Source organism: Choloepus didactylus, chromosome 5, assembly GCF_015220235.1.
Source record: "Choloepus didactylus isolate mChoDid1 chromosome 5, mChoDid1.pri, whole genome shotgun sequence".
In the NCBI taxonomy this organism is placed as follows: domain Eukaryota; kingdom Metazoa; phylum Chordata; class Mammalia; order Pilosa; family Megalonychidae; genus Choloepus; species Choloepus didactylus.
In genome coordinates this window covers 69,812,642-69,838,015 of record NC_051311.1, presented here as the reverse complement: position 1 = coordinate 69,838,015, position 25,374 = coordinate 69,812,642, and the positions used below count along the sequence as shown (strand labels likewise).

General features: G+C 36.2%; 1 protein-coding gene and 1 pseudogene across 3 annotated transcripts in view; both read right to left on the bottom strand.

The window, feature by feature from the left end:
- SLC13A1 (solute carrier family 13 member 1) overlaps positions 1 to 25,374 on the bottom strand; it is a 112,985-nt gene that overhangs the window by 6,253 nt on the left and 81,358 nt on the right. For 2 of the 3 annotated variants that reach the window (XM_037836266.1, XM_037836267.1), the window contains exons 9-13: positions 18,295 to 18,414; positions 14,630 to 14,728; positions 14,142 to 14,243; positions 11,059 to 11,165; positions 9,326 to 9,435 (exon numbers count right to left, since the gene is read on the bottom strand). In XM_037836266.1, coding sequence (XP_037692194.1) covers positions 9,326 to 9,435; positions 11,059 to 11,165; positions 14,142 to 14,243; positions 14,630 to 14,728; positions 18,295 to 18,414 — 538 coding nt within the window. Of the gene's footprint in view, positions 1 to 1,008; positions 1,130 to 9,325; positions 9,436 to 11,058; positions 11,166 to 14,141; positions 14,244 to 14,629; positions 14,729 to 18,294; positions 18,415 to 25,374 lie in introns of those variants that run through there. The other variant, XM_037836268.1, reaches the window with a different exon arrangement.
- Positions 48 to 738, bottom strand: LOC119534173 (annotated as a pseudogene).

Below are 25,374 nucleotides of genomic sequence, written 5' to 3'. Positions count from 1 at the left end.
AGGGAAACGAATGCAAATAAAGCGCTGTAACTCCCACCCTTGCATTAATTGTTTTAACAACATTTTTGCCCTTGGCACTTTGCGTGGTGCCTCTTTATACGATTAGAAACAGAAAACTCTCCCCCGACCCACCGACCATCAGCCTGCCCTTGGCAAAAAGAGAACGAACCGCCAGAAAAGAGCAAGTATAAAACACGATCGTAATTGGTTTTCTCAGGACATCTCCAGGTATCTTGTGTAATCACCGCAAACTCAATGATTGACCCAGGACATTCCCGGGCGCTGTGAACTGGACTGAGGTGCAACATTAGAACAAGGAGATAAATTCTTGATTCTCTTCTGAGTAGCATGAACTGGGACTTCTGCCACAGGAAGCGAGTTGGGAGCAGCCACTGCCACGGTGAGTACGAAGTGAAATATCTTCCTTGGGCCCAAGTTCAGCTTAAATGGGTGGGTGTGTACTCTGACCTTCGGGTCTGGATGATTTTTAGTTTGGGTCTCTTCATTCTTTCCATCTCATTTTCCTTTTCGTTCTCCTGTTCGCTCTCGTAAACGTGGACCACCACGCTGGGTGGGTGTCGGCAGCCGCACGTAGGCCATAGGCAGAGAGGCAGGCGGAGAGATCAGAAACTGCTTGCTGGGCTCTGGCGAAGCCAGGTGCGAACTTCCTACGTGTGAAGTCTGAGCAAAGTACAACTCCATTTCCTTTCCAAGAAATTCCGTCTTGTGCAGCTGGAGCCTGGCGTCTGCTGCAGATGGAGGGTTGCTGAAGTTTATTCTGACTCGTTTGAAGCTCTTAAAATACTGAAAGGTGATATCCTCGTCATGTCCTCAAGAGGGATTCAGACTTGGCCCTGGTTTCACTTTCGCTGAAGAGATCAGTATGTGCCACACAAGCAATCAAGGAGCTAAAACTGTGGTTTAAGGTTCTAAAATACAACTTGCTTTCTTACAGTGAAAGTACCAGGAACCTGCACAGTCTAGTCCCATGTGAGGTTCTTTTAGAAGAGGCTGTAGGTCCTTTCTCGAGCCCCTGTTGATAAAACCACGACGGCCAGCCCCTTGGGAAAAAGCGCAGTTTCCACAGTATCCTGTTTGGACAGTAAGCTCCTGAGTCAAGTCCTTACGCCTACAGGCATAAAGAGACAAACTATAAGTTTCTACTGGAAAGAGGGGAAGTCAACCTAAAATGTTATTTTAATCTCTCATAGTTTTCTGTGGTTTGATAGATCTGGGTGGCTTTAGCATAGAGAAGCTCTCATTTATTCTTATTTTACCTACTTGTTTTAGGAAGTTTGAATTGTTTTCCCACATTTTAAAGTTAAAGTTTGATTTTATCAAATTAATATTTGTAGACATTTTTAACAAGTCATGTAATAGTATCATTCCTAAGTTATGTTCCCAGAGGCAACAATTTATGGAAATATTTAGGAATTTATAGCTACCTTTTTAAATAATATTCTAACTATGCTATTTCTTAATTTTCAAATTTAGACATTAATTTCTGAATTCTTATATATTAGCTGTATTAGGTTATATACTAGCTTTCTTAAACCATCCACCACACATGCTTTTCCTGTCACTTTAATTCCCTACACTGGCATATAAAAATTTTTGGTTAAATCAACATTTAATACTTACTGTAATGATTATATAAATATTGTTCATAGCTGAGCCACTTACTGTACTATGATATTAATTTCTTTTCTCATTTTTTTCCAGCCATTAATTGTCTTATTCTTTTTGTTTCCTTTGTTTTCTAAGTACCTATCACTAATTCTTCATCTCACTTTCTTCTCTAAGGAAACTGAAAAACTCCACTCCAAGTAATCGAACATATCAAGTAATTGTTCATTTCTATTTTTCCCCCGTGGAGACATCTATTCTGGAGTATTCCCACCTCCTATACCATCTGAACTAGTTGCTCATTAGATCTTCTCCACTTTTGTTGTTCTGGGACCTCTTTTCTGCACCATACTAAGAGTTCCCATTGCCTTCTTATTCAGGAATGCTTCATTTCCATTCTTGTTTACTCCTTTGTGTTGATGGAACACATCCTTCTATAACTTCCTCAGAACTGATGCATGGGAGATAACTTTTTTGAGTCCCTACATGTCTGGAAACTTTCTTTTCACATTGTTCTGACAGTTTAGCTTTCATAGAATAGTAGATTTGAAACAATTATCACTCAGCAGGTTCAAGCCATTGCTCTGTGTCCTATGGCTTCCAGTAGGGCTCTTTTACAAGCCTGATGGCATTCTGATCTTTGAGTCATTGTATGTAGTGCAGAAAAATGGGCTGCACTGAGATGAGCAGATACTGTATGTTATTCTATCTCCTCTCCTCCCTAGATAAGGAGGAATATCCTCCTCTTGTGAGAAGATTCCAATGAGCTGTTACAGGTGTGAATCTTCATACTCATGACAAACTAGGACCAATCAGAAAAACTCTAATTACAAGCCAACAAAAGCTGGCACAAACATTCCCAGATGTGGTTACCAGGTATTATATATGCTATCTGCAGGTTTGAAATATTTTTGTATGTTTGTTTTTTAGCTGGGCAAAACTCTGCCATTTAAGTCACACTGACACAAATATATCCTAGAATGTAACTATATATTCTTTATGAATGGGTTTTATTATATTAATTGTTCTGCCTCTCTGGTGGCCATTGGGATCATATTATCTTCAGAGTTCCATAATTCTACATGGAGTGCTTTGGTACTGGGTACTCAGTAGCTCTCTGAGTTCAGAATCCCAAAGTCTTCAGTTTGGGGAAATTTCCTTGTATTATTTTTTTGGAAATGTCCTTCCTTCTATTTTCTTTGTTTCTTCTTTCTAAATCTACTATTAGTTGGATGTTGAACATTGTGGATTGTTGTCCTAATTTTCTTAATCTCTTTTTTATTTACCTGTTTTAATTTTTTTTTGTTGTTCTACTTTTTGGTGGATATGCTCATACTTTATCTTCTAACCCTGCTACCTAATTTTTAATTTCTGCCACCATATTTATAATTTTCAGAGGCTCTTGCTTGCTATATTTTATAAAAAATAATATTTTGCTTTAGTCTCATTTCTCCAATGTTTGTCAGATCATTCTGAGGTATCAATAACAAAATTTTAGAGCTTTCTTTTGCTTCCTGCATTTTCTTTTTCTTTTCTGTGTTCCTTTTCTTTCTGTTTGTTGTTGTTGTTATTAGTGGTTACATTTTAGAGGCTTTCCCTAACTCTCTGGTGATCATTGACAACCTATTCATGTTTAAAAGGGAGGCAAAAAGATGATTGGGACCTCTTTGTGCCTGGGTAAAGACTGTTGAAAGGAAGACTTTTCTATTGGTGATTGAGCTGTGAGGCATTATCTCTTTGCTTCAACTTTGTTAGAGTGTAAACCTCAGAATCTTGGCTGTTCAGGATTGAGAAGATTATCTGGCAAGATCACACTCCTTATACACTTAAAAAATGTACTGTGGAAACATATTTTGTGTTAGTTTCCTAGGACTGCTGTAACAAGTATACAAAGTGGGTGGCTTGAAACAACAGAACTTTATTGTCTCACCATTGTGGAGGCTGGAAGTACAAAATTAAGGTGTCAGCATAGCCATGCTTCCCCTTAAACCTATAGGGGAGAGTCTATTCCATGCCTCTCTGCTGGCTTCTGGTGGTGACTTGCCAGCAATCCATGGCATTCTCTGCCTTAGTTGTGACATGGCATCTTCTGCAATGTCTGTCTGTGTCCAAATTTCCTCTTTTTATAAGGACAACAGTAATATTTGATTACAGACCCACCCTACTCCATTATAACCTCATTTTAATTTGCCTAATTCCTTCTATAAGGACTATTTCCAAATAAGGTCACATCCTGAAATACTGGGGACGAGGACTTAAATTTATCTTTTAGGGGGACATAATTCAATCCATCACACACACACACACACACACACACACACACACACACACACACACACAGACACAAACATACACACACCATTTTACCATTATATTCATGTTTTAAAAAAACACTTTCTATTTTCAAATAATTTCAAACTTACAGGACAGTTTTAAAAATAAAACAGACCCCACAGAGAGAACTCTAACATACCCCTCCACTCAGATACGCAGATCCACCAACTTTTAATGTTTTGCCACATTTGCTCTCCCTCCCTTCTTCCATTCCTTCCTTCCTTCCTTCCTTCCTTCCTTCCTTCCTTCCTTCCATCCATCTTTCCTCCCTTCCTTTCTTTCACCAATATCTATCATCTATCTCATCATCTACTAAATATTTGAATATAGGTTGAAATCATCAGTCTCCTCGAACACTTAAATACTTCCATGTGCATTTCCTAAGAATCAGGATATTCACCTATGTGACCACCTTAAGTGCAGTTATCAAGTTCAAGAAACTTAATCTTGATATAAAGCTTATAGTCCATATTCAAATTTTTAGTATGTCCCAATAATGTCCTTCTGGGCATTTTCTCCTCTATTGATTAGATCCAATCCAGGATCATGTATTGTATTAAGTTATTATTGGCTGTTTAGTCTCTCTCTACTTTTTAATTGTGAAAACATACATACAATATGAAATTTCCCATTCCAACCACACAATTCAGTGGGATTAATTGCACTTATGATGTTGCACTACCCTCACCACCATCCATTACCAGAACTTTCCCTTCACCCATTATACATTAAATCTCCATTCTCCTTCCCCCCAATCCCTGGTAACCTGTACTCTACATTCTCTATGAATTTTCTTTTTCTAGCTATTCTATATAAATGAAATCATGCAATATCTGTTCCTTTGTGTCTGACTTATTCACTCAACTTGATGTCTTTGAGGTGCGTCCATGTAGTTAGTTGCATATATCAGATTTCCATTCCTTTGAAGAGCTGAATAATATTCCATTGCATGTATATACCACATTGTGCTTAACCATTCATCTGTTGATAGACACTTGGGTTGCTTCCACCTTTTGGCTATTGTGAATAATGCTGCTATGAGCTTTGGTGTACACATATCTGTCAGTGACCCTGCTTTTCATCCTTTGGGGTATATTTCTAGAAGTGAGATTGCCAGGTCATATGGTAGTTCTCTGTTTAAATTTTTGAGAACCCACCAAACTGTTTTCCACGGCAACTCTACCATTTTACATTCCCAACAAAAATGTACTAAGGTGACTATATCTCCATATCCTTGTCAGAATTTGTTTTCTTCTGATTTTTAATAATAGCCATTGCAATGGGTGTCAGGTAGTAACTCATTGTACTTTTATTTGCATTTTCCTAGGGCTGATGATACTGAGTATTTCTTCTATGTGCTTTTTGGCCATTTGTATATCTTCTTTGGAGTAATGCCTATTCAAATTCTTTGCCAATTTTTTAGTGGGATTGTTTCTTTTTTTGTTGTTGAGTTGTAGGAGGTTTTAAAAAATATATATTCTGGATATTAAACTCTTATCAGATATATGGTTTGCAAATATTTTCTTCCATTGTGTTGGTTGTCTTTATACTTTTTTTATAAGGTCTTTTGATGCATAAAAGTTTTTAATTTTGATGAAGTAAAGTTTATCTATTTCTTTTGTTGCTTGTGCTTTTGGTATGAAGTCTAAGAATCCATTGCTTAATATAAGGTCCTGAAGATATTTCCCTGTTTCTTTCTAAAAACTTTATAGTTTTAGCTCTAATATTTAGGTCATTGATACATTTTGTGTTAATTTTTGTGTATGGTCTGAGGTTGGGGTCTGATTTCATTCTTTTGCATATGGATATCCAGTTTTCCGAGCAGCATTTGTGGAAGAGGCTATTCTTTGCTCCTTGATTGGACTTGGCATCCTCAAAAATCAATTGACCATAGATGTGTGGGTCTATTTCTGCACTCTATTCTATTGTGTTCTGTATGTCTGTCCTTGTGACAGTACAAAACTTTGATTACTGTAGCTTTGTAATAAGTTTTAAAATTAGAAGTATGTCTTCCAACTTTGTTCTTTTTTTTTAAGATGTTTTGGCTCCTTTTACTTTTTTCGAACGAGCCTCCATAGTAAGCCTTGGATTTTACCCCAGCTTTCAGTTACCTGTTGCCTCCAATTACTGAGCAATTACAGGATCCTGTGGATGAGTTAGCTTCTTTCTTGTGGATTCTTCCCTTTGCAAACTCACAGTTTTAATCTTTCTCTACTTTTTTTTTACTCTACCAAGTCAGTTGCTCCTCATATATCTTTTTTATATCTTCCAAATTTTATCATCTCTTATCTGTATTGTCTTTCTCATATATTCTTTGTCTTGATAGATTGATACTTTTATTTCTTTATTACCATTTTAGTGGTGGTTTGAGTGAGAATGGAGAAAAGCAGTGTTAAATTCTCCATCTTTCATTGGGAGATGAATTTTGAGGAATGTGTGAAAAGTGGAGAGGAGGACATATCAGTGGATAAGAATTTGAAAGCAACTAACAGCTTATGGGAGATCATGCTAGAACAAAATCAAGAGGCATTTAAGAGAGAGGGAACTGTAATGAAGTGAATGCCTTAGTACCTGCTCTTACAGTTCCCAACTTGAAGGGTTATTTGGTTATGGACATTTGTCAGACTAATTACAATTTGGAACAAAACTAAAACTATCTGATCACTCAGGTGCAAGGTTATTCTGGGCATTCTGTAGAGCTCTAATTCCATGTAGTAGGATTTTTATAGCAAACTAGGCCTCCCTCCATGATTCCCCTGATTCTTCTACTGAGAGGAACTAGTGCCTCAGACTAAGTACACCCCTTTCATTTCCTTGGATTTTGACGAATCTATAGTCTGGCCAATGCTTTCAAACCCACTGTGAGTGTCTGTGGCCCAATCCACATAGACATGCGGGAAGGAGAGATGGGCAAAGTTCACATCACAGTCAGGCTTCCTGATTCTGATATCATCACAATTTAAATGAGCAGATATCAGAGTGGAAGTTATTTAATCTGAGAAACCAGATCACATTACTGCAGAACTGGTTGTAGTAGATTGAATTTTGTACCACAATTTAGATATGTTCTTAATTTTAGTCTGCATTCCTGTAGGCGTGAACCCTTTATAAATATGGCCTTTTGAAGAAGTTATTTTTAGTCAATGTGTGTCCCAACTGAATGAGGGTGTATCTTAATCTGGATTAGTGGAGGCCCTAAAACGAGAAAGCCACAGGAAGGAAGCTGGAAGCTGGAAGTCTGTGGGAACATGGATGAGAAAGGAGAGGACATTGCCATGTAATGTCAAAGTCAAAGAACCCCAAGGATTGCGGCAAAGCAGCACTGGAATGCTACCAACCCCAGGAGAAGCCTTTAGCCTCCGAAATGGAGAAAATAAATTCTCATTATTTAAAAGCCAATCCATTGTTTGTTATTTGTCATAGCCTCCTGGAAAATTAAGACAATGGTAGAAATAAATTTTGTTTATCTTGCATTTCTATAATTTCTATTCCAGGAATATGAGATGAGCCAAATCTAGACCTAAAAAATGTAAATGACCCTCAGAATTGAGACAGTTTCTAAGACTTAGAGCTATTATTAAATCCTTGTGCTGAAAGTTTAATATCCAAATGCTACATAGAAAAATTGACAGTAAAATCAGACTCAAAGAACAGTCTACTTATAGATTATTAAGAAGAGAAGAGGTAATTATTGAAGAATATGAAAACTAACTGCCTGGAAAGCAAAAGGTTGGGCATAGCATCTGTGCCGGTTTGAATGTATCATGTCCCCCAGAAAAAGCCATGTTCTTTGATGCAATCTTGTGGGGCAGACGTAATAGTGGGGATTAAGTTGGAATGTTTGGATTGGGTTGTTTGCATGGAGATGCACCCCACCCAACTGTAGATGATAACTGATGGGATATTTCCATGGAGGCATGGCCCCACCCATTGAGGGTGGGCTTTGATCAGTGGAGCCATATAAACTTGCTGACTCAGAGATGGAACTGAGTGCAGCTGTGAGTGACGTTTTGAAGAGGAGCAAGCTTGCTAGAGAGGAATGTCCTGGGAGAAAGCCATTTTGAAACCAGAACTTTGGAGCAGACGCCAGCCACGTGCCTTCCCAGCTAACAGAGGTTTTCTGGATGCAATCTGCCATCCTCCAGTGAAGGTATCTGATTACTGATGTGTTACCTTGGACACTTTATGGCCTTAAGACTGTAACTGTATAGCCAAATAAACCCCCTTTTATAAAAGCCAATCTATCTCTGGTGTTTTGCATTCCGCAGCATTAGCAAACTACAACAGCATCCCTCTCACAATTCTTTTCAAACTGATGACTGAATAAGGAATTGTAATAACTATGAGCTTTGGGTGTTACACAAAAGGCTATGAAATCAAGAAATGAGAGGTTTTCATTAGTCAAAGAATAAAGGATTTTCATGGAATTTTTGGAGAAGATACTTTTCTTCCTTCAACCCTACAATGACCAGAGCAATTACAGGAGACAAGGACCTCCCCAGACTGCTGATTTACATAATTGGATAGATATGCTACAGAAGTAGTCAACTTGATTACTTGTGGTGTTCTTATTCTTTCCTGAGATGATGTACAACATTAGCCATAATTATGGGAAATGCTCTCTGGACATTATTCAATAAACATTGATTAAGCACCTTTCATGCTGAGGTTCTCTCTCATTTTCCTTCTTTGATAACAGTAGGACCACGATATATTGAACATAAGTCTGGGAGTTACTCTAATTCATTGTGAAATAAGGTAAAGGTATAAACAAACAAAACCATATGTTCAAGCAGGAATCATTTCGCAGAATATTTTTTATTAGTTTTTTTTTTACTAAAGCTAGTCTTCTAATATTATTTCATAGATTAAGAAGTTGAATCTTCTTTGTTTTATTTCTTTTGTTATGCTGAAACACCATAAAAATGATGTTTTATGTTTGCAATCTATAAAAATTCTTGAACTCTGCACTCACTTTATCTGTGTAGAATACGCATGACTATTAAAATCTGCATCATATGAATAGAAAAATGGGGACAAAAACGAAAAATGGGTGGGATGGGGGGATGATTTGGGTGTTCTTTTTTACTTTTATTTTTTAGTCTTATTCTGATTCTTTCTGATGTAAGGAAAATGTTTAAAAATAGATTGGGTTGATGAATGCATGACCATATAATGGTACTGTGAACAGTTGATTGTACACCACGGATGATTGTATGTATTTCAATAAAACTGAATTTAATTAAAAAATCTGCATCATAAAAATGATAGAATGAAGTTGAATATACCAAAGGCTTAAATGTTTTTGTGTTATTCTTTTGAATAGCCTAGTTAATTGTTAAATATCTTAGACATAGAGTATTACCTCACAGCCATCTGCCAGGGCAAATCCTCCACCGACAAGAATGGCTATATCCCAGGGCATGAATGACTGGAATTCTTTCCAAGTAATCAGTGGAGAGTAATCAAAAGCAACTGCAAAACAAAAATCCTAGTCACACATTGCTTAAAACATGACATTATGACTTTTTTTTCCTAGCATCCTAAATAACCTTCTTATAGGAACTTTGTAATATCCCTATGTTATTTTAGAGAGGAGGTTTGATCTGGACTTTGTGTAACTTCTACCTGGTTTAGGTGGAACACTATATTATAAGAAGGAAAAAAAGATGTAATTTGGAGAAATCCCTTGTATTATATTACGGAGTAAATTTAGATACATTATAATAGTCATCTATAATGCTACTCATTCATTCATTCATTCCAGTAATATTTTTGCATACTATAAGTAACACAGTGCATTGATTGTACCATCTTTGTTATGCAAAATATCTTCAATGTTCCATTGGTTCCAACAGCATTGGTGTAGAATATTTATTATTCACGAATATTTATCTGAATATTTTGCTATTTTTTAAAAATCATGAGGAAGGTCATGATGGATTCACCAGAATTCCAGTTAATGTTAACCTCATTTAAAACTTATCATATTATGTCTTACCTGTCATTTTAAACCTAATGTGAATGAGTTTATCAGGGAGAACAGGCATTGAAGAATAAGGGAAGAGAGAAACAAGTGGATAGGGGCAAGGCTCTTTCTGAGGAGGGGGATTCAGAGGTGTGGCTAGAGAAGCTAAAGCCAAGTACTGGTTCATCAGCACATGCCCCTCCCAGGCCTTTGGGATTTGATTGTAATGGTTGGAGTTGTCAGGGTCTCATATGAACATAAAGGCCCAGTATGGTAAATTCCCATTTTAACACACAAAGAAAGGTTTGTTTGATATTCTAATTTTTAGTGACGAAAAAAGACATTTTTTTCTACACTATTCTGGTCACACATATCACATATATCATGTCCCAGGAATCTGATAAAACAGACGTTTATTGATTCTGACTGAAGGAGTCAGGTAGGCTAATAGAACTGCATGAGTCTAGTGGCATCCTGGTAAAAATAGCCAACTGGACTAGACCATTCCCAGATAATTATAAACCATTTATCCCCAATTGACATCATAGGTATCAGACTACCTAAAGAGGCTCTGTTAGTACAAAACACAAACAAGGATGACTCTTATCCTATGTTTAAGAAATGTGTCTATGTGTGTTTGTCTGTGGATATGCGTGTGCAAACATGCATGCTGCTTTGACCATGGATAGTGTGGGGTTGATTTGCATTTTCTCCAGGACCACTATTAGGCTTAAAACTCTTCACTTTCTTTGGTTCTCAACATTTATTACTGAGGGCTTATTACAAATAATGCCTTTCAATTTCTTTTTCCTACGCTTGTCATAGTAAGATTGATTCTGATTTTGGCAGGGCCTTGGAAGGGGGCTTATCATGAGTCAAATAGTACTAGTTATAGTAGAATACTAACCATGGTACATAAAACAAACTACTAGCCACCTCTGCAAATTAAGAGGATCCCTGTGGTAGGTGCAGGACCTAGGCTGCCTGATAGGGATTGCAGTGTGTAAATGGGGTATGCTAAATCATGAGTTGTGTCAACATGTCCATTCCTTCTGCTCTAAATGCTAACTGAAACCAATGGAATTTTATGTTTTTCCTCTTTCAAATTAATCCAGAATTATAGATGATACCAGTTTCTCCTGTGGATGTCGTTTTTGTCAATCTCTTAGCTGGTATAAGAAAAAATAGGAGTCCTATAGTTAAGGCAACAGTTGAATCAGTAGCAAAACCTGGGTACCTGAAAAAGGACAGATGTGCATATTAAAAAATGGCATCTAGAATTTATATGAGCTAAACATCAATTGGTTATGCTAATAGCTATGAGTAGTAGTGGTGGCATAGGTTATTTATTCTGGATAATCTCTAAATCTACTGATATTCTATCCAATGACATACCTCAGAATCATGTTCTCATTTTCCTCACATAGTCCTCCTTATTTTTAATACCGTGTATACACAAGCTGATGCAGTAACCAACTTGGCAAACTTCCCTTTTGGGTAGGCTTAACAGATCTGTTTAACAATTTCTTATTTAGACCAGTTATTCTTTTAAATTATATTTCAAGAGAATTGAGTTGGAAACAATTGCTAAAATAGACAAAACCCCATATTCTTGATTTATAACATCTTACTATCTGCTGAATTGTAGCAGGGCATAGGTGTTTCTAGAGACTCCAAAAATTCATTGTAAATTGTGAAAAGGAATTGATCTGTTTTCTAAGAGCTAATACCCACTTCGGCAGTTATAGACCCCAGCCACATCATACAAATAAAATCAGTGCATTTAAATCTTTGCACCCTATGAAGCTAAGTCACAAATATTACTTATTGGAATGGTTTTTGAGATGTTCATAAATGATCATTGTACAAATTAAGGGTGATTCATAAACAGATGGGGTCTGAGAATCACAGTCCATTCCAACAAATGAGACAAGTTCCCAGAAGCCTCAGCAGTGAGGAAGCACCTGGAAACCAGATACAAATAAAAAAGGCATAAATGATGAGAATTTCATTTTAAAAGTAATCAGTATTAACTAGTGCATCTTTGTAGCCTGAGAATAAATATGTATACTCCAAAAATTGTTATACTATCTGGTAACGCAGTGATGTATTCATACTCCTGTAATTCAGTTAAAAAATCTAAATAACCAAGGTAATGTATCAACTTTGTGATCTAACAATATTTAAAGCAGTCTACTTTCCTTAAATTTACATTTATTTTCTTTTATTGTTATCTACGTTGGCAACATTTGTTCCATAAAATTGACAAATTTTTATAATTTTATTGTTCCTTATTCTTTCATTTCACTTGTAATTTTTTTGATTGAATTTTTGCCACATTGGGTTAGGCATCAAGTAACCTGATTTTGTTTGAAATGAAAAGATGCATTGAATTCAGTCCAGGTTCAAACAGATGGACTTAAAGCATTTGGTGGTAGCCACAAATCTGGATACATCATTCTAGCCCTGGAAATTCAAAGTGCCTAAAGCTTTTACATAACAAATATGTTTTACAGAATATATGTTTTAAATAAAATCAGCCATAAACTATGAAATAATTTATTGTCTAAAGACTTTAAAATATTTATAATCATTTTATTATATTTTTTTTTAGTTCTTCATGCATTACACTATAGGGATAGCTCAATATTATAAAATTTTAAGCTAATACAAATGTTATTTGCTTTGACTTTACCAATTAGGTTGATATTTTCATATTCCATCCTCTCTCAATTCTTTGTTCCTTTTACTATTGTTTCCTCTCAGAATTCTAGGTAACATGAACACCTGCCCATAGCAAATCCACTCTGTTTTCCTGGCTACAAACAAAGCATCTCTTGAATTATATTTTCCTCCCATAAGGAACTGAAATTAGAAACTGATTATATTGAATTTCCTATTGGGATTTCTGCCTGGTTTTCATTAGCTGTTGTCTGATTTCATTTTGTTGCTATACACTAGTGTTTAGAGAAAGACTCTCTCTACTTAGGATGGTAGCAGTAGGATTGTAGAAAGGGGGAGGGATTATTTTTTGTTTTCATCTAGGTCCTGTTACAAAACTACAAAGTACTAATCAAACTGTCAATTATTCTTGCTTTGAATACCTAGATGCTGTCTTTTGTTTAGATTTCTCAAAATTACCCCTTCAAAAGGAAACAAAATGGGTAAAAGCTGAAGCTGATCCTTTAAAGCATGTCACCTCATTGCATGGCTTGACTTGTGTGGTCACTAGAAATTTGGACTCAGTCACCTGCACCTATTAAAACATGTTGGCAATGCCTCTAAGAACAGAAGGCTCTGACTCAGTGGTGGAGGAATTCCTTGTTTCCAAATAGGCAGAATACATTTGACTCAAATAAGTTTGGTTACTGCCCAAATATACATGAGTTTTTGCTGGGGATGTGAGACAGGAAGCCCAAATCAGAAATCTGTCGAATTTAGGAATCAGAGTACTTCCGTCCAAGATGAATTTGGAACATAAATCTCTAAACCAAATTATTCATATTGATATTTTGGATGGTCCTTAGTTTAGAAAATTATGCTACAATTTCCCCCCTACTTCACATTACTCAGCAATAACTGCTGGCATATAAGATACTGAGAGAGATAATTAACCCTGACCCAACCCATATTCTAACATTACCTTTGAAAATTGGTATTATTACTTATTCAGGAAGTCCTTAGCTATAAAATGGAGGCTGGATTGAAATTGTAGTGAGCTAGTACAAAAATGGACATAAATGGAGAATAAAAACAAGAATTTGAACCAAGTAAACAGTCCTCTATGGAATTAAAAAAAAATCAAGTTAGCAAAAATCACAAAATATAAATTCATATCAGATTGTTAAGAGAAATTAGGTGGGATTTATTTCATGTAATAAACATGTATATAGCTCTTCCTATAGGGAATAGGGCAGATTAAGTGCCATTATTATTATATTTTACAGATAAAGAAACTGAGATAAATTACTTGCCTAAACAAAGTAGAAGAGCCAGGATTTGACTGCAAGCAGTGTTTATAATAAGTTTGTGGTCTTACCTTAGATTTTTTCTTTATATATATGTTTTTTCCTGTAAAGATTAGAATTGAAAATGTCTTTTCAAGGGAAAGGAAGAAAAATTTCATAAAACCTTTTAGAGTTTTGAGAACCATTTAGGAGAGAACTAGAGAATAAAACCAGAAGGGTCCACAAGCGTAACATGTAACACTTACTCTGAGAAAAGCACAGACCAACCAGAAACAAATCCAGGATTTCTGCTAAACCATAGCAGGACCATTACAATGAAGAGGACCAGTGTCACAATTTCTTGATACCTGTGGAAAAATTCCAATCCTATCATTTCTTATTTTCTCAATATAGACATTTGTAGAAACTTCCTCAGCTTTTATCGGGATTAATCTTAGCAGAACACTAAACGCTATAAAATCTGGATGAATCAATACTTTGAGTACATCTGGAAGGTAGTTAGAAAAGTCCCTTACTTCTCTGTGGGTCTCTTGGTCCCTGTCATTCTGTCTGGCAATTTTTAGTTAGATATAGCATGTGTTTTACTGCGTTGAGTTGTATTTACAAAGGTTAGCACATTTGGACTCCTTATCAAGTGTTATAAATATATTTTAGACAATTATATGCCCTTTGCATTTAAACAAATACTTGCAGTATAAGCAGCACTGTGTGTCTGAGAGTCTGTGTATCTTACCTTATTGGTCCAAGTTTTTGGTATTCTTGCTTAATCACTGCAGCACAGGCTTTTTCTTTGACTGTTTTGGTTTTGCCACACTTGAACATCTCCTTAAAACTGAAAAACATAATTATGCCTGTCAAGTAAAGGATTCTTTCTCCCACCACCTCCCTTTATGGAAAATATTTGTGTGCTAGCTTCAGAAAATAAGAATTTCCCTTTCAACAATAGAATTCTGTTTTTGGCTTTCCCTCCATCTCCTTTTTTGAAATGTCTTTGCTTTTCTCTGTTTTTCTTGGTTTGCTCACTTTTCAACATTAAATTTTTATTCCATGTTTTCTATGACATCTTCCAATGATCTCTTCCTATTTGAAGACCTGTTGCACCATTTTAATTTTACCATGTACCTCTCAGCTCTAATTTAACACTTTATTATATACTATTGTTATTGTTAATTGTTGCATGTGTAGAAGTTTTGTCCCACTAGTTAATTAAAAAACTATTTAAGGGAAGGGGCAGTTTCATTGATGTTTTCTTTAGCCCACTATCCTTAAAACACTAGTATACATACATGGTGATACTTGTTGACTGATTAATTCAATAATACCTATGGCAAATTTATGTTACAGTTGGTCGGCAGATCCATCACTTTTCACATAATATGTTACACTTGGTTATAAACTAGGGCTGGGGAGCCACACACATTGACCCACACTAGGTCTATTCTCAGAAGCAAACCAACTCTATTACATTTTTTCTTTAAGTTTCTCCATGCCTTATGTCCTAATATCAACCACCAGATAATTTTCCAGCTTATTTCCAATAGTAATTGCTACTCTCCATTGCTTTTAGCTGCTTATTTTAGTTACACCTTACTCCTGTGACTAATTTTTCTGTCTTGAAGTCCACAATCTTCAGAACCTTGAAAAGGAAGTACTGTTTCCAAGAAGTACTGCTCTGGATTAAAAATACACATTCCTCAAGGTGAAGAAATAAATGGGAAAATGTCTAGAATCTTATGGATTAACTCTTGAGTATTTATGAGTAGCTCAGTTATAGTTTACATTACATTCAGGTATAGAAAGCAGGGACATTTTCTCCTGTAAAATTGCTGGGATAAACCTGGGTTTCATAAGGGAGTAGGTGGACCACTGGGGTGATATGAGGATGGCTATCACACAAAGACACATTTTAGAAGTTTTATTTTTTCTGTAACTCTGCCACTCAAACTTCATTGGACTGTGGTTCCCTTTTGAAGGAGCAGATAGATTCTCCTTGACTCTTTCTATAGATGAATAATGACTGTCATGCACGCACATCAATTACTGAATATCATAGATGGATGCTGTTGCATTTAAGATCAGCATGAGGTTAAATCTAATTTTTATAATCTCATTTAAATGGCTAATTAATGCCAGTCTTGGAATTTTACCCATTGTCACAACATAAATAATACTAGTTTAAGAAACTAATCCATGGACCACCCAGAAAAATAATCTGTAGAACAGAAAAGTATAGTTAAAGAAAGAAATAATATTCTCCTCAGAAACTATCCCCGCCCCCCCCAGTAGACTGCAAGGTACAGATGTACCTTGTCACTTTGGTTGGGGACAATAAATATTTAAGTCAATGTCAAAACTGGCTTTGCTGCAAATGAAGGTTAATGCTTTCACAAAGGAAATGGTGAAGAATATGAAAATATATCAACCTCTCCATTTAAATAAGTTCAGTGGCACTGATAGATGAGCTTCTTTTCCCAAGTATGTTGGGATCATTTGTTATGGGTGAGTTAACTGTGTTAACAGCCAAAATTCTAATCATAGTGTATGGTAGCTTGCCAGGGAAGTGGCTGATTATTTGTTTGTCAATCTAAAACCTCTGGAGGTGAATATCCTGGCAGACTGAAAATGACACTGAAAAATTATCTGAATTATGAGGCTGTGTAGTGTCTAACCAATAGTGGACAGCAAGGGGACTGCTTGTCCATGCCATGTATCATGATTTGTAGACTTTGCCTAATGTATGCATTTCATGGGATTTTTTTTTTTCCTCATAGAGAAAACATTTCAATACATCTGCCCTTTATCTTAGTTTCTTCTTTATAAGTGGTGGGCCATTTTAAAATAATGACAATGGTTGCATACATATTTTATGAAGTCATCATATATAGCAACTAAGAATGAGACAACTGTGGGTCTGAGACCACATGCTTTCCCCCACTGACTTGGGATTCCGGTGCCCTTGCATCCTGCATTGCTATCTGTTCAATTGAATAGGCCCCCAAAGGCTTGGATTTCCAGGGAGGGGAATTTACTGTGCAGCTGGCCTCTTTCTACTGGTGCCCACCTGCTGAAGTCAGTGACATTCCACACATTTGCTTCAGCAGGAGGACTGCCACATGCTGCTCCCACAATCTGGACAAACAGATTATTTTTTAAAGCACCAGCACCATCTCCCTACTACTAACAAAATTGCGTCAATCCTGAAGGAAAACCAGGAAGAGGAGAGGGAAGAATGTCACCCTATATACGGTCAGGGTTGGAAAATTTGGGTACAGGGCATAGAGTCAAATCTAATGTCAAAGTCTTTTGCTTTTCTAAGTATAAATGGCTGACTTCTCTCTCACTGGCTTGGTAAATAACATGCTGTTTAATTCATAGGTCCTTAAAACTATTTAAATAACATCCCACAAAAATGAATCTGAATTGTCAATTTTGTTTCATTTTCAGAAAAAAAAATTCCCAAGGTTGGATGTACAGCATTTTCCCCTTTTTTGTGAATGGAGGGTAATACTGAGGTGAAAATATTATGCTGCATTTTAGATTTTGCTGAGGAGTCCATCATAATTTTAAATGCTGTTTCTCATCTAAGTCATGTAGCTCTTTGGTACTTAGGAACCACCAGCTCCAGCCCCAGCCAATGTAATATTTTGAAATTCTTCTTGTATCACAAATACTTGATATTATAGTGGCATTATTAATTCTTTATTGGTCAGAGTTTTTTTTTACCTTCACTTCTATGTGTTCAACTTCGGTCCACACATTTTAGAACCACAGTGTTGGAAGTGATTTTACTGATCACTCAATTAAATTCTGACATTTTATAGATGAAGACACTGAGACTGAGAATGGGTCAGGACTTACACAAGATCACACATATGGCCTATGAGGAGCCACAGCTTCACTCCTGGTTTCCTGAATCCTAATCCAATGCTCTTTCCACAGAGCACACTGTCAGGTCTTTATATTATTTTTTCAAGGTGAGATATCAGTTGTGGTACTAGCATGAAGTAGGAAGTCCTGTGTGTTACAGTTTAAAGTAACTCCATAACCAGAGAAATCCTCACATTAAAACAAGTGGAGGGATAGAACTTCTTCAAATGCCATTTTAACAAGTTGGACTGGGTCCTCATGATAGTCAGTTCCAAGTGTCCTTGCTGCTTATTAATGTCTATTGGCTAGGATGCACAGGAGACCAAGATGGATTTGCTTTCTATACATTCTCCTTTACAACCGATGCTGCCTAAATGAGAATCTAGCTCATCCTTTAAATATCAATTCGTGCATGTCAGTTTTGTAGGTAATGTAGCATAGGTGTCATGGGTCAAAGAGCACTGGTAAGGAGTTGAGAACTTGGAACCTAGACACATGCATTTATCTGATTAATATGGAATATTTACTTACTTGAATCCCAAGAAAAGCCACTGAAGCCAAACCCAGGACAAGAATAGAATGATAATAGCAGCAGGAAAGGAAAGCATAAACCATGATCCAAAGTTGATGCACTGGCAATCAGGGTAGCGCCTGGAAGAAAACAGAGACAAGCGTTCACAGGAGAAATGGGCAACTAGAATTCTTTCCAATGGTCACTGAGAAGCAGCAGGTCCACATCTTTTCTGCACTGCTAGCCAACTAGGAATTCATGGGACATACTCACCATTAATTATAGTAGGTAGTTATACACCTTCTTTCTTGCCTTGACCCTGTAATTGCATAATTATTGTTTCATCGAGGCAAAAGCTAAGGCAGGAATGTTCTGACTTTGGTTCCTTTTATTCATTCTATAAAGAAATGTTTGTGAAAGAATCTATCACAGCACCTAAAGCTTATTAAATGTACAAGAAATGGGCGTGCATAGGTGTGTTTTGCCATTATTACTCAATCATTAGTATATGAGTGAGGAAAACAAATAAGCGGGCTTGGTTTGGAACAGGTGAAAATTAACTGAACTGAACTGGACATTGGTTACCGTTTCCTGTTATAGACCTGGCGTCATAGGCATCTAGGAAGGGACCCTCATCCAGCTCCATATTGTCTCTCACAGCTGGTTCCCCTGCTTCTTCTGCCCAAGCAACTGAAACCATCTTACCAGTCATAGGCTAAACCTTTCTTGCCAGAGCTAGACAGTGGTTTGTGGCTTAGTCCACTGGAATCAATCTGGGCCAGATAAAATTTATTAAAAATCCTGTGGAAAATATCAACATTTCCTATCTTTCTCCTCGCTATTTTCAGCTTTTTCAACTCATACACAAAAAAACACAAAACAACAACAACAAAAAGTTCAGATTCATGAACAATTTCATTGGTAACCTCACATCCGCTGCTTCAAAAGGCAGTCTGAATACCAAATAAATTCTCATAGACTTATTCATTTTATGACTATGGAAAAGCAACAGGAAATTTGAGAAACAGTTGTCTTTAATACATTTTTTTTTTTTCTCACAGCAGTAGCACAGAGAGAGAGTTGGGGATCTGGAAAATATACAGAAGCAATAAAACATCATTAATATATTTTTATTATTTTCTGAAACCACAAATATAGGGAACTTTGTAGAAATGTCACATTTTCAATCTTTGTTCTGTTTAAATCACGTTGTATATTTTGTCATTTAAAGAAACCTTGTAAATAAGTGAAATGTTTCATACTATATACGTCAACATAAGCCAAATTTTGAATTTTCAGACCATTACTTTTTCTCTTTTATGAAGGTCCCTTTGTGATACAAATACAAAGAATCAAAAAAAAAAAAAAAAAAAAAAAAAAACAGATTTTCAAAACTCTAGATTTCTAATGTTTTCTACAATTTTATTTAAGCTTATAAAATGTTACTGCTCTCTCTGGACTCGAGAGCTATCATTAGCCACTAGAGGATAGCTTTTATCTACTTTAAAGAGATCTAAAGATTACCTTACCTACTTATGGAATTAGAAAGTGACAAATGATAAATAAGAAATTCTGGGGAATAAATAGAATTAGATGAATGGAAAAGTGCTTTATCATGCCCATGAGGATTTATTGAGACTTGTTCATTAGAAAAAAAAAAAAAAATGTTTGCTCTCTTCAGTTGGAAAATAAAATAACCAGGAAAAGGCTTAAGCTTATTTCCTTTCAATTTATTAGACTTGGATTAGAGGATGACCTGTGTTATTCCATTCACCCTAAAAACACTTAGAACCATGCTTGGATTCGGTTCATGAACCGAATAATAAACTCAACTTATTTTTCACAATCTGTGGCTCATACCTTGAAATCAGGCTGCTGTGTTCTCCCCACCCACTGGAGAGAAGCCTGTAAGATCTGTTCGACTCAAGAGAGGTTTTTCAAATTTTTGCCTAGAGGCACACTTCATTTAGAAAAACAAAAAGCTCCAAAAAGTTAAACACTGGTTTGTTTTCTGTGTTTTTTCTCTTCTTTTTAGTAGTAAGGAAGTTTATAAACAGCCACATAGGACAATTGTCTCCAGGATCATAATTTTTAAACATTCATACCTAGAGTGAATATTTTGAATGAATAATGTAATGAATGGCATACTCTAAGGGGTTAGTTTCACTGCCTTTTTTCTTCTCCCACTTCCTCAAACCCCAGAAGTGAAGTGACTGCAAATATCAGCCTCAAGCAAATATAGATTTCTTCTATCATGAACGGTAATTCTAATAAAGTCCTTTTCTTTTACTCAACACTATGTTTTGTATGTCCACTAGGTGCCAGGTTCTCTTCCAGCTGTTTGGAGTATAGTGGTAAATGAGATGGACATGGTCCAGGCTCTCATGAAGTTGACATTTAAGTGGATCACACAGGCAATAAATTAGTAAGCATATAAAGAACAAGATAATGTATTAAAAAGTTATTGTTGGGGGGGATTTTATACTGTGGTCAGGGAAGGTCATATTTGAGATGAGATCTAATTGTCAAGAAGGAGCTAGCCATGTGACTAATCCAGAAACAGCGTTACACAGGGAGGAAATAGCTGATACAAAGGCCCTGAGGTAGGAATGAATTTGACATGTTTGAAGATAAGACAGAAGGCCAGAGTGGGTAGGAATCTAGTGTAGAAGTGACATGAAATAAAATCCAAGAAGTGTGCAATAAAGGTCAGATCATTTATAACCTTGTAGGCCATGAGGAATTTGGATTTCATTATTAATGCATTAAGAAGTAATTGGATGTTTTGAGAGACAAAGAAGGCCACTACATACTAATAAAAGCGGCAATTCAGCAAGAAGAAATAACAATCGTAAATGTCTATGCACCCAATCAAGGTGCCACAAAATACATGAGAGAAACACTGGCAAAACTAAAGGAAGCAATTGATGTTTCCACAATAATTGTGGGAGACTTCAACACATCACTCTCTCCTATAGATAGATCAACCAGACAGAAGACCAATAAGGAAATTGAAAACCTAAACAATCTGATAAATGAATTAGATTTAACAGACATATACAGGACATTACATCCCAAATCACCAGGATACACATACTTTTCTAGTGCTCACGGAACTTTCTCCAGAATAGATCATATGCTGGGACATAAAACAAGCCTCAATAAATTTAAAAAGATTGAAATTATTCAAAGCACATTCTCTGACCACAATGGAATACAATTAGAAGTCAATAACCATCAGAGACTTAGAAAATTCACAAATACCTGGAGGTTAAACAACACACTCCTAAACAATCAGTGGGTTAAAGAAGAAATAGCAAGAGAAATTGCTAAATATATAGAGACGAACGAAAATGAGAACACAACATACCAAAACCTATGGGATGCAGCAAAAGCAGTGCTAAGGGGGAAATTTATAGCACTAAATGCATATATTAAAAAGGAAGAAAGAGCCAAAATCAAAGAACTAATGGATCAACTGAAGAAGCTAGAAAATGAACAGCAAACCAATCCTAAACCAAGTAGAAGAGAAGAAATAACAAGGATTAAAGCAGAAATAAATGACATAGAGAACAAAAAAACAATAGAGAGGATAAATATCACCAAAAGTTGGTTCTTTGAGAAGATCAACAAGATTGACAACCTCCTAGCTAGACTGACAAAATCAAAAAGAGAGAAGACCCATATCAACAAAATAATGAATGAAAAAGGTGACATAACTGCAGATCCTGAAGAAATTAAAAAAAATTATAAGAGGATATTATGAACAACTGTATGGCAACAAACTGGATAATGTAGAAGAAATGGACAATTTCCTGGAAACATATGAACAACCTAGACTGACCAGAGAAAAAATAGAAGACCTCAACCAACCCATCACAAGCGAAGAGATCCAATCAGTCATCAAAAATCTTCCCACAAATAAATGCCCAGGGCCAGATGGCTTCACAGGGGAATTCTACCAAACTTTCCAGAAAGAACTGACACCAATGTTACTCAAACTCTTTCAAAACATTGAAGAAAATGGAACACTACCTAACTCATTTTATGAAGCTAACATCAATCTAATACCAAAACCAGGCAAAGATGCTACAAAAAAGGAAAACTACCGGCCAATCTCCCTAATGAATATAGATGCAAAAATCCTCAACAAAATACTCGCAAATCGAATCCAAAAACACATTAAAAAAATCATACACCATGACCAAGTGGGGTTCATTCCAGGCATGCAAGGATGGTTCAACATAAGAAAAGCAATCAATGTATTACAACACATTAACAAGTCAAAAGGGAAAAATCAATTGATCATCTCAATAGATGCTGAAAAAGCATTTGACAAAATCCAACATCCGTTTTTGATAAAAACACTTCAAAAGGTAGGAATTGAAGGAAACTTCCTCAACATGATAAAGAGCATATATGAAAAACCCACAGCCAGCATAGTACTCAATGGTGAGAGACTGAAAGCCTTCCCTCTAAGATCAGGAACAAGACAAGGATGCCCGCTGTCACCACTGTTATTCAACATTGTGCTGGAAGTGCTAGCCAGGGCAATCCGGCAAGACAAAGAAATAAAAGGCATCCAAATTGGAAAAGAAGAAGTAAAACTGTCATTGTTTGCAGATGATATGATCTTATATCTAGAGAACCCTGAGAAATCGACGATACAGCTACTAGAGCTAATAAACAAATTTAGCAAAGTAGCGGGATACAAGATTAATGCACATAAGTCAGTAATGTTTCTATATGCTAGAAATGAACAAACTGAAGAGACACTCAAGAAAAAGATACCATTTTCAATAGCAACTAAAAAAATCAAGTACCTAGGAATAAACTTAACCAAAGATGTAAAAGACCTATACAAAGAAAACTACATAACTCTACTAAAAGAAATAGAAGGGGACCTTAAAAGATGGAAAAATATTCCATGTTCATGGATAGGAAGGCTAAATGTCATTAAGATGTCAATTCTACCCAAACTCATCTACAGATTCAATGCAATCCCAATCAAAATTCCAACAACCTACTTTGCAGACTTGGAAAAGCTAGTTATCAAATTTATTTGGAAAGGGAAGATGCCTCGAATTGCTAAAGACACTCTAAAAAAGAAAAACGAAGTGGGAGGACTTACACTCCCTGACTTTGAAGCTTATTATAAAGCCACAGTTGCCAAAACAGCATGGTACTGGCACAAAGATAGACATATAGATCAATGGAATCGAATTGAGAATTCAGAGATAGACCCTCAGGTCTATGGCCGACTGATCTTTGATAAGGCCCCCAAAGTCACTGAACTGAGTCATAATGGTCTTTTCAACAAATGGGGCTGGGAGAGTTGGATATCCATATCCAAAAGAATGAAAGAGGACCCCTACCTCACCCCCTACACAAAAATTAACTCAAAATGGACCAAAGATCTCAATATAAAAGAAAGTACCAAAAAACTCCTAGAAGATAATGTAGGAAAACATCTTCAAGACCTTGTATTAGGCGGCCACTTCCTAGACTTTACACCCAAAGCACAAGCAACAAAAGAGAAAATAGATAAATGGGAACTCCTCAAGCTTAGAAGTTTCTGCACCTCAAAGGAATTTCTCAAAAAGGTAAAGAGGCAGCCAACTCAATGGGAAAAAATTTTTGGAAACCATGTATCTGACAAAAGACTGATATCTTGCATATATAAAGAAATCCTACAACTCAAGGACAATAGTACAGACAGCCCAACTATAAAATGGGCAAAAGATATGAAAAGACAGTTCTCTGAAGAGGAAATACAAATGGCCAAGAAACACATGAAAAAATGTTCAGCTTCACTAGCTATTAGAGAGATGCAAATTAAGACCACAATGAGATACCATCTAACGCCGGTTAGAATGGCTGCCATTAAACAAACAGGAAACTACAAATGCTGGAGGGGATGTGGAGAAATTGGAACTCTTATTCATTGTTGGTGGGACTGTATAATGGTTCAGCCACTCTGGAAGTCAGTCTGGCAGTTCCTTAAAAAACTAGATATAGAGTTACCATTCGATCCAGTGATTGCACTTCTCGGTATATACCCGGAAGGTCGGAAAGCAGTGACACGAACAGATATCTGCACGCCAATGTTCATAGCAGCATTATTCACAATTGCCAAGAGATGGAAACAACCCAAATGTCCTTCAACAGATGAGTGGATAAATAAAATGTGGTATATACACACGATGGAATACTACGCGGCAGTAAGAAGGAACGATCTCGTGAAACATATGACAACATGGATGAACCTTGAAGACATAATGCTAAGCGAAATAAGCCAGGCACAAAAAGAGAAATATTATATGCTACCACTAATGTGAACTTTGAAAAATGTAAAACAAATGGTTTATAATGTAGAATGCAGGGGAACTAGCAATAGAGAGCAATTAAGGAAGGGGGAACAATAATCCAAGAAGAACTGATAAGCTATTTAACGTTCTGGGGATGCCCAGGAATGACTATGGTCTGTTAATTTCTGATGGATATAGTAGGAACAAGTTCACAGAAATGTTGCTATAGTATGTAACTTTCTTGGGGTAAAGTAGGAACATGTTGGAAGTTAAGCAGTTATCTTAGGTTAGTTATCTTTTTCTTACTCCCTTGTTATGGTCTCTTTGAAATGTTCTTTTATTGTATGTTTGTTTTCTTTTTTTTCATACAGTTGATTTAAAAAAGAAGGGAATGTTAAAAAAAAAAAAAGAAAAACAAGGAAAAAAAAAGAAAAACAAGGAAAAAAAAAAGATGTAGAAAAAAAAAAAGAAGTAATTGGAACATAGAAAGTAAGTTTTTGATGTGAGGCCATTTGTGATTTACCTAAAATATGCTGGCTACTGGGTGGATTTTCAGGATAGAAGGCAAAAAGAATGGAAGCCAGGGTGTGGTAGACAGAGTTCTAAGATAGCCCCCTAATGTACAATGCTTATAAAATCCCCTCCTCTTCAGAGTGGGTAGAACCTATGTATATGAAGAGATACCACGCCTTTGATTAAGTTACTTTTATGGTAAAAGTAAGGGATTTTGCAGAGATAATCAAGGTCCTTAACAGTTGACTTTGAGTTAATCCACAGAGCGATTATTCTGTG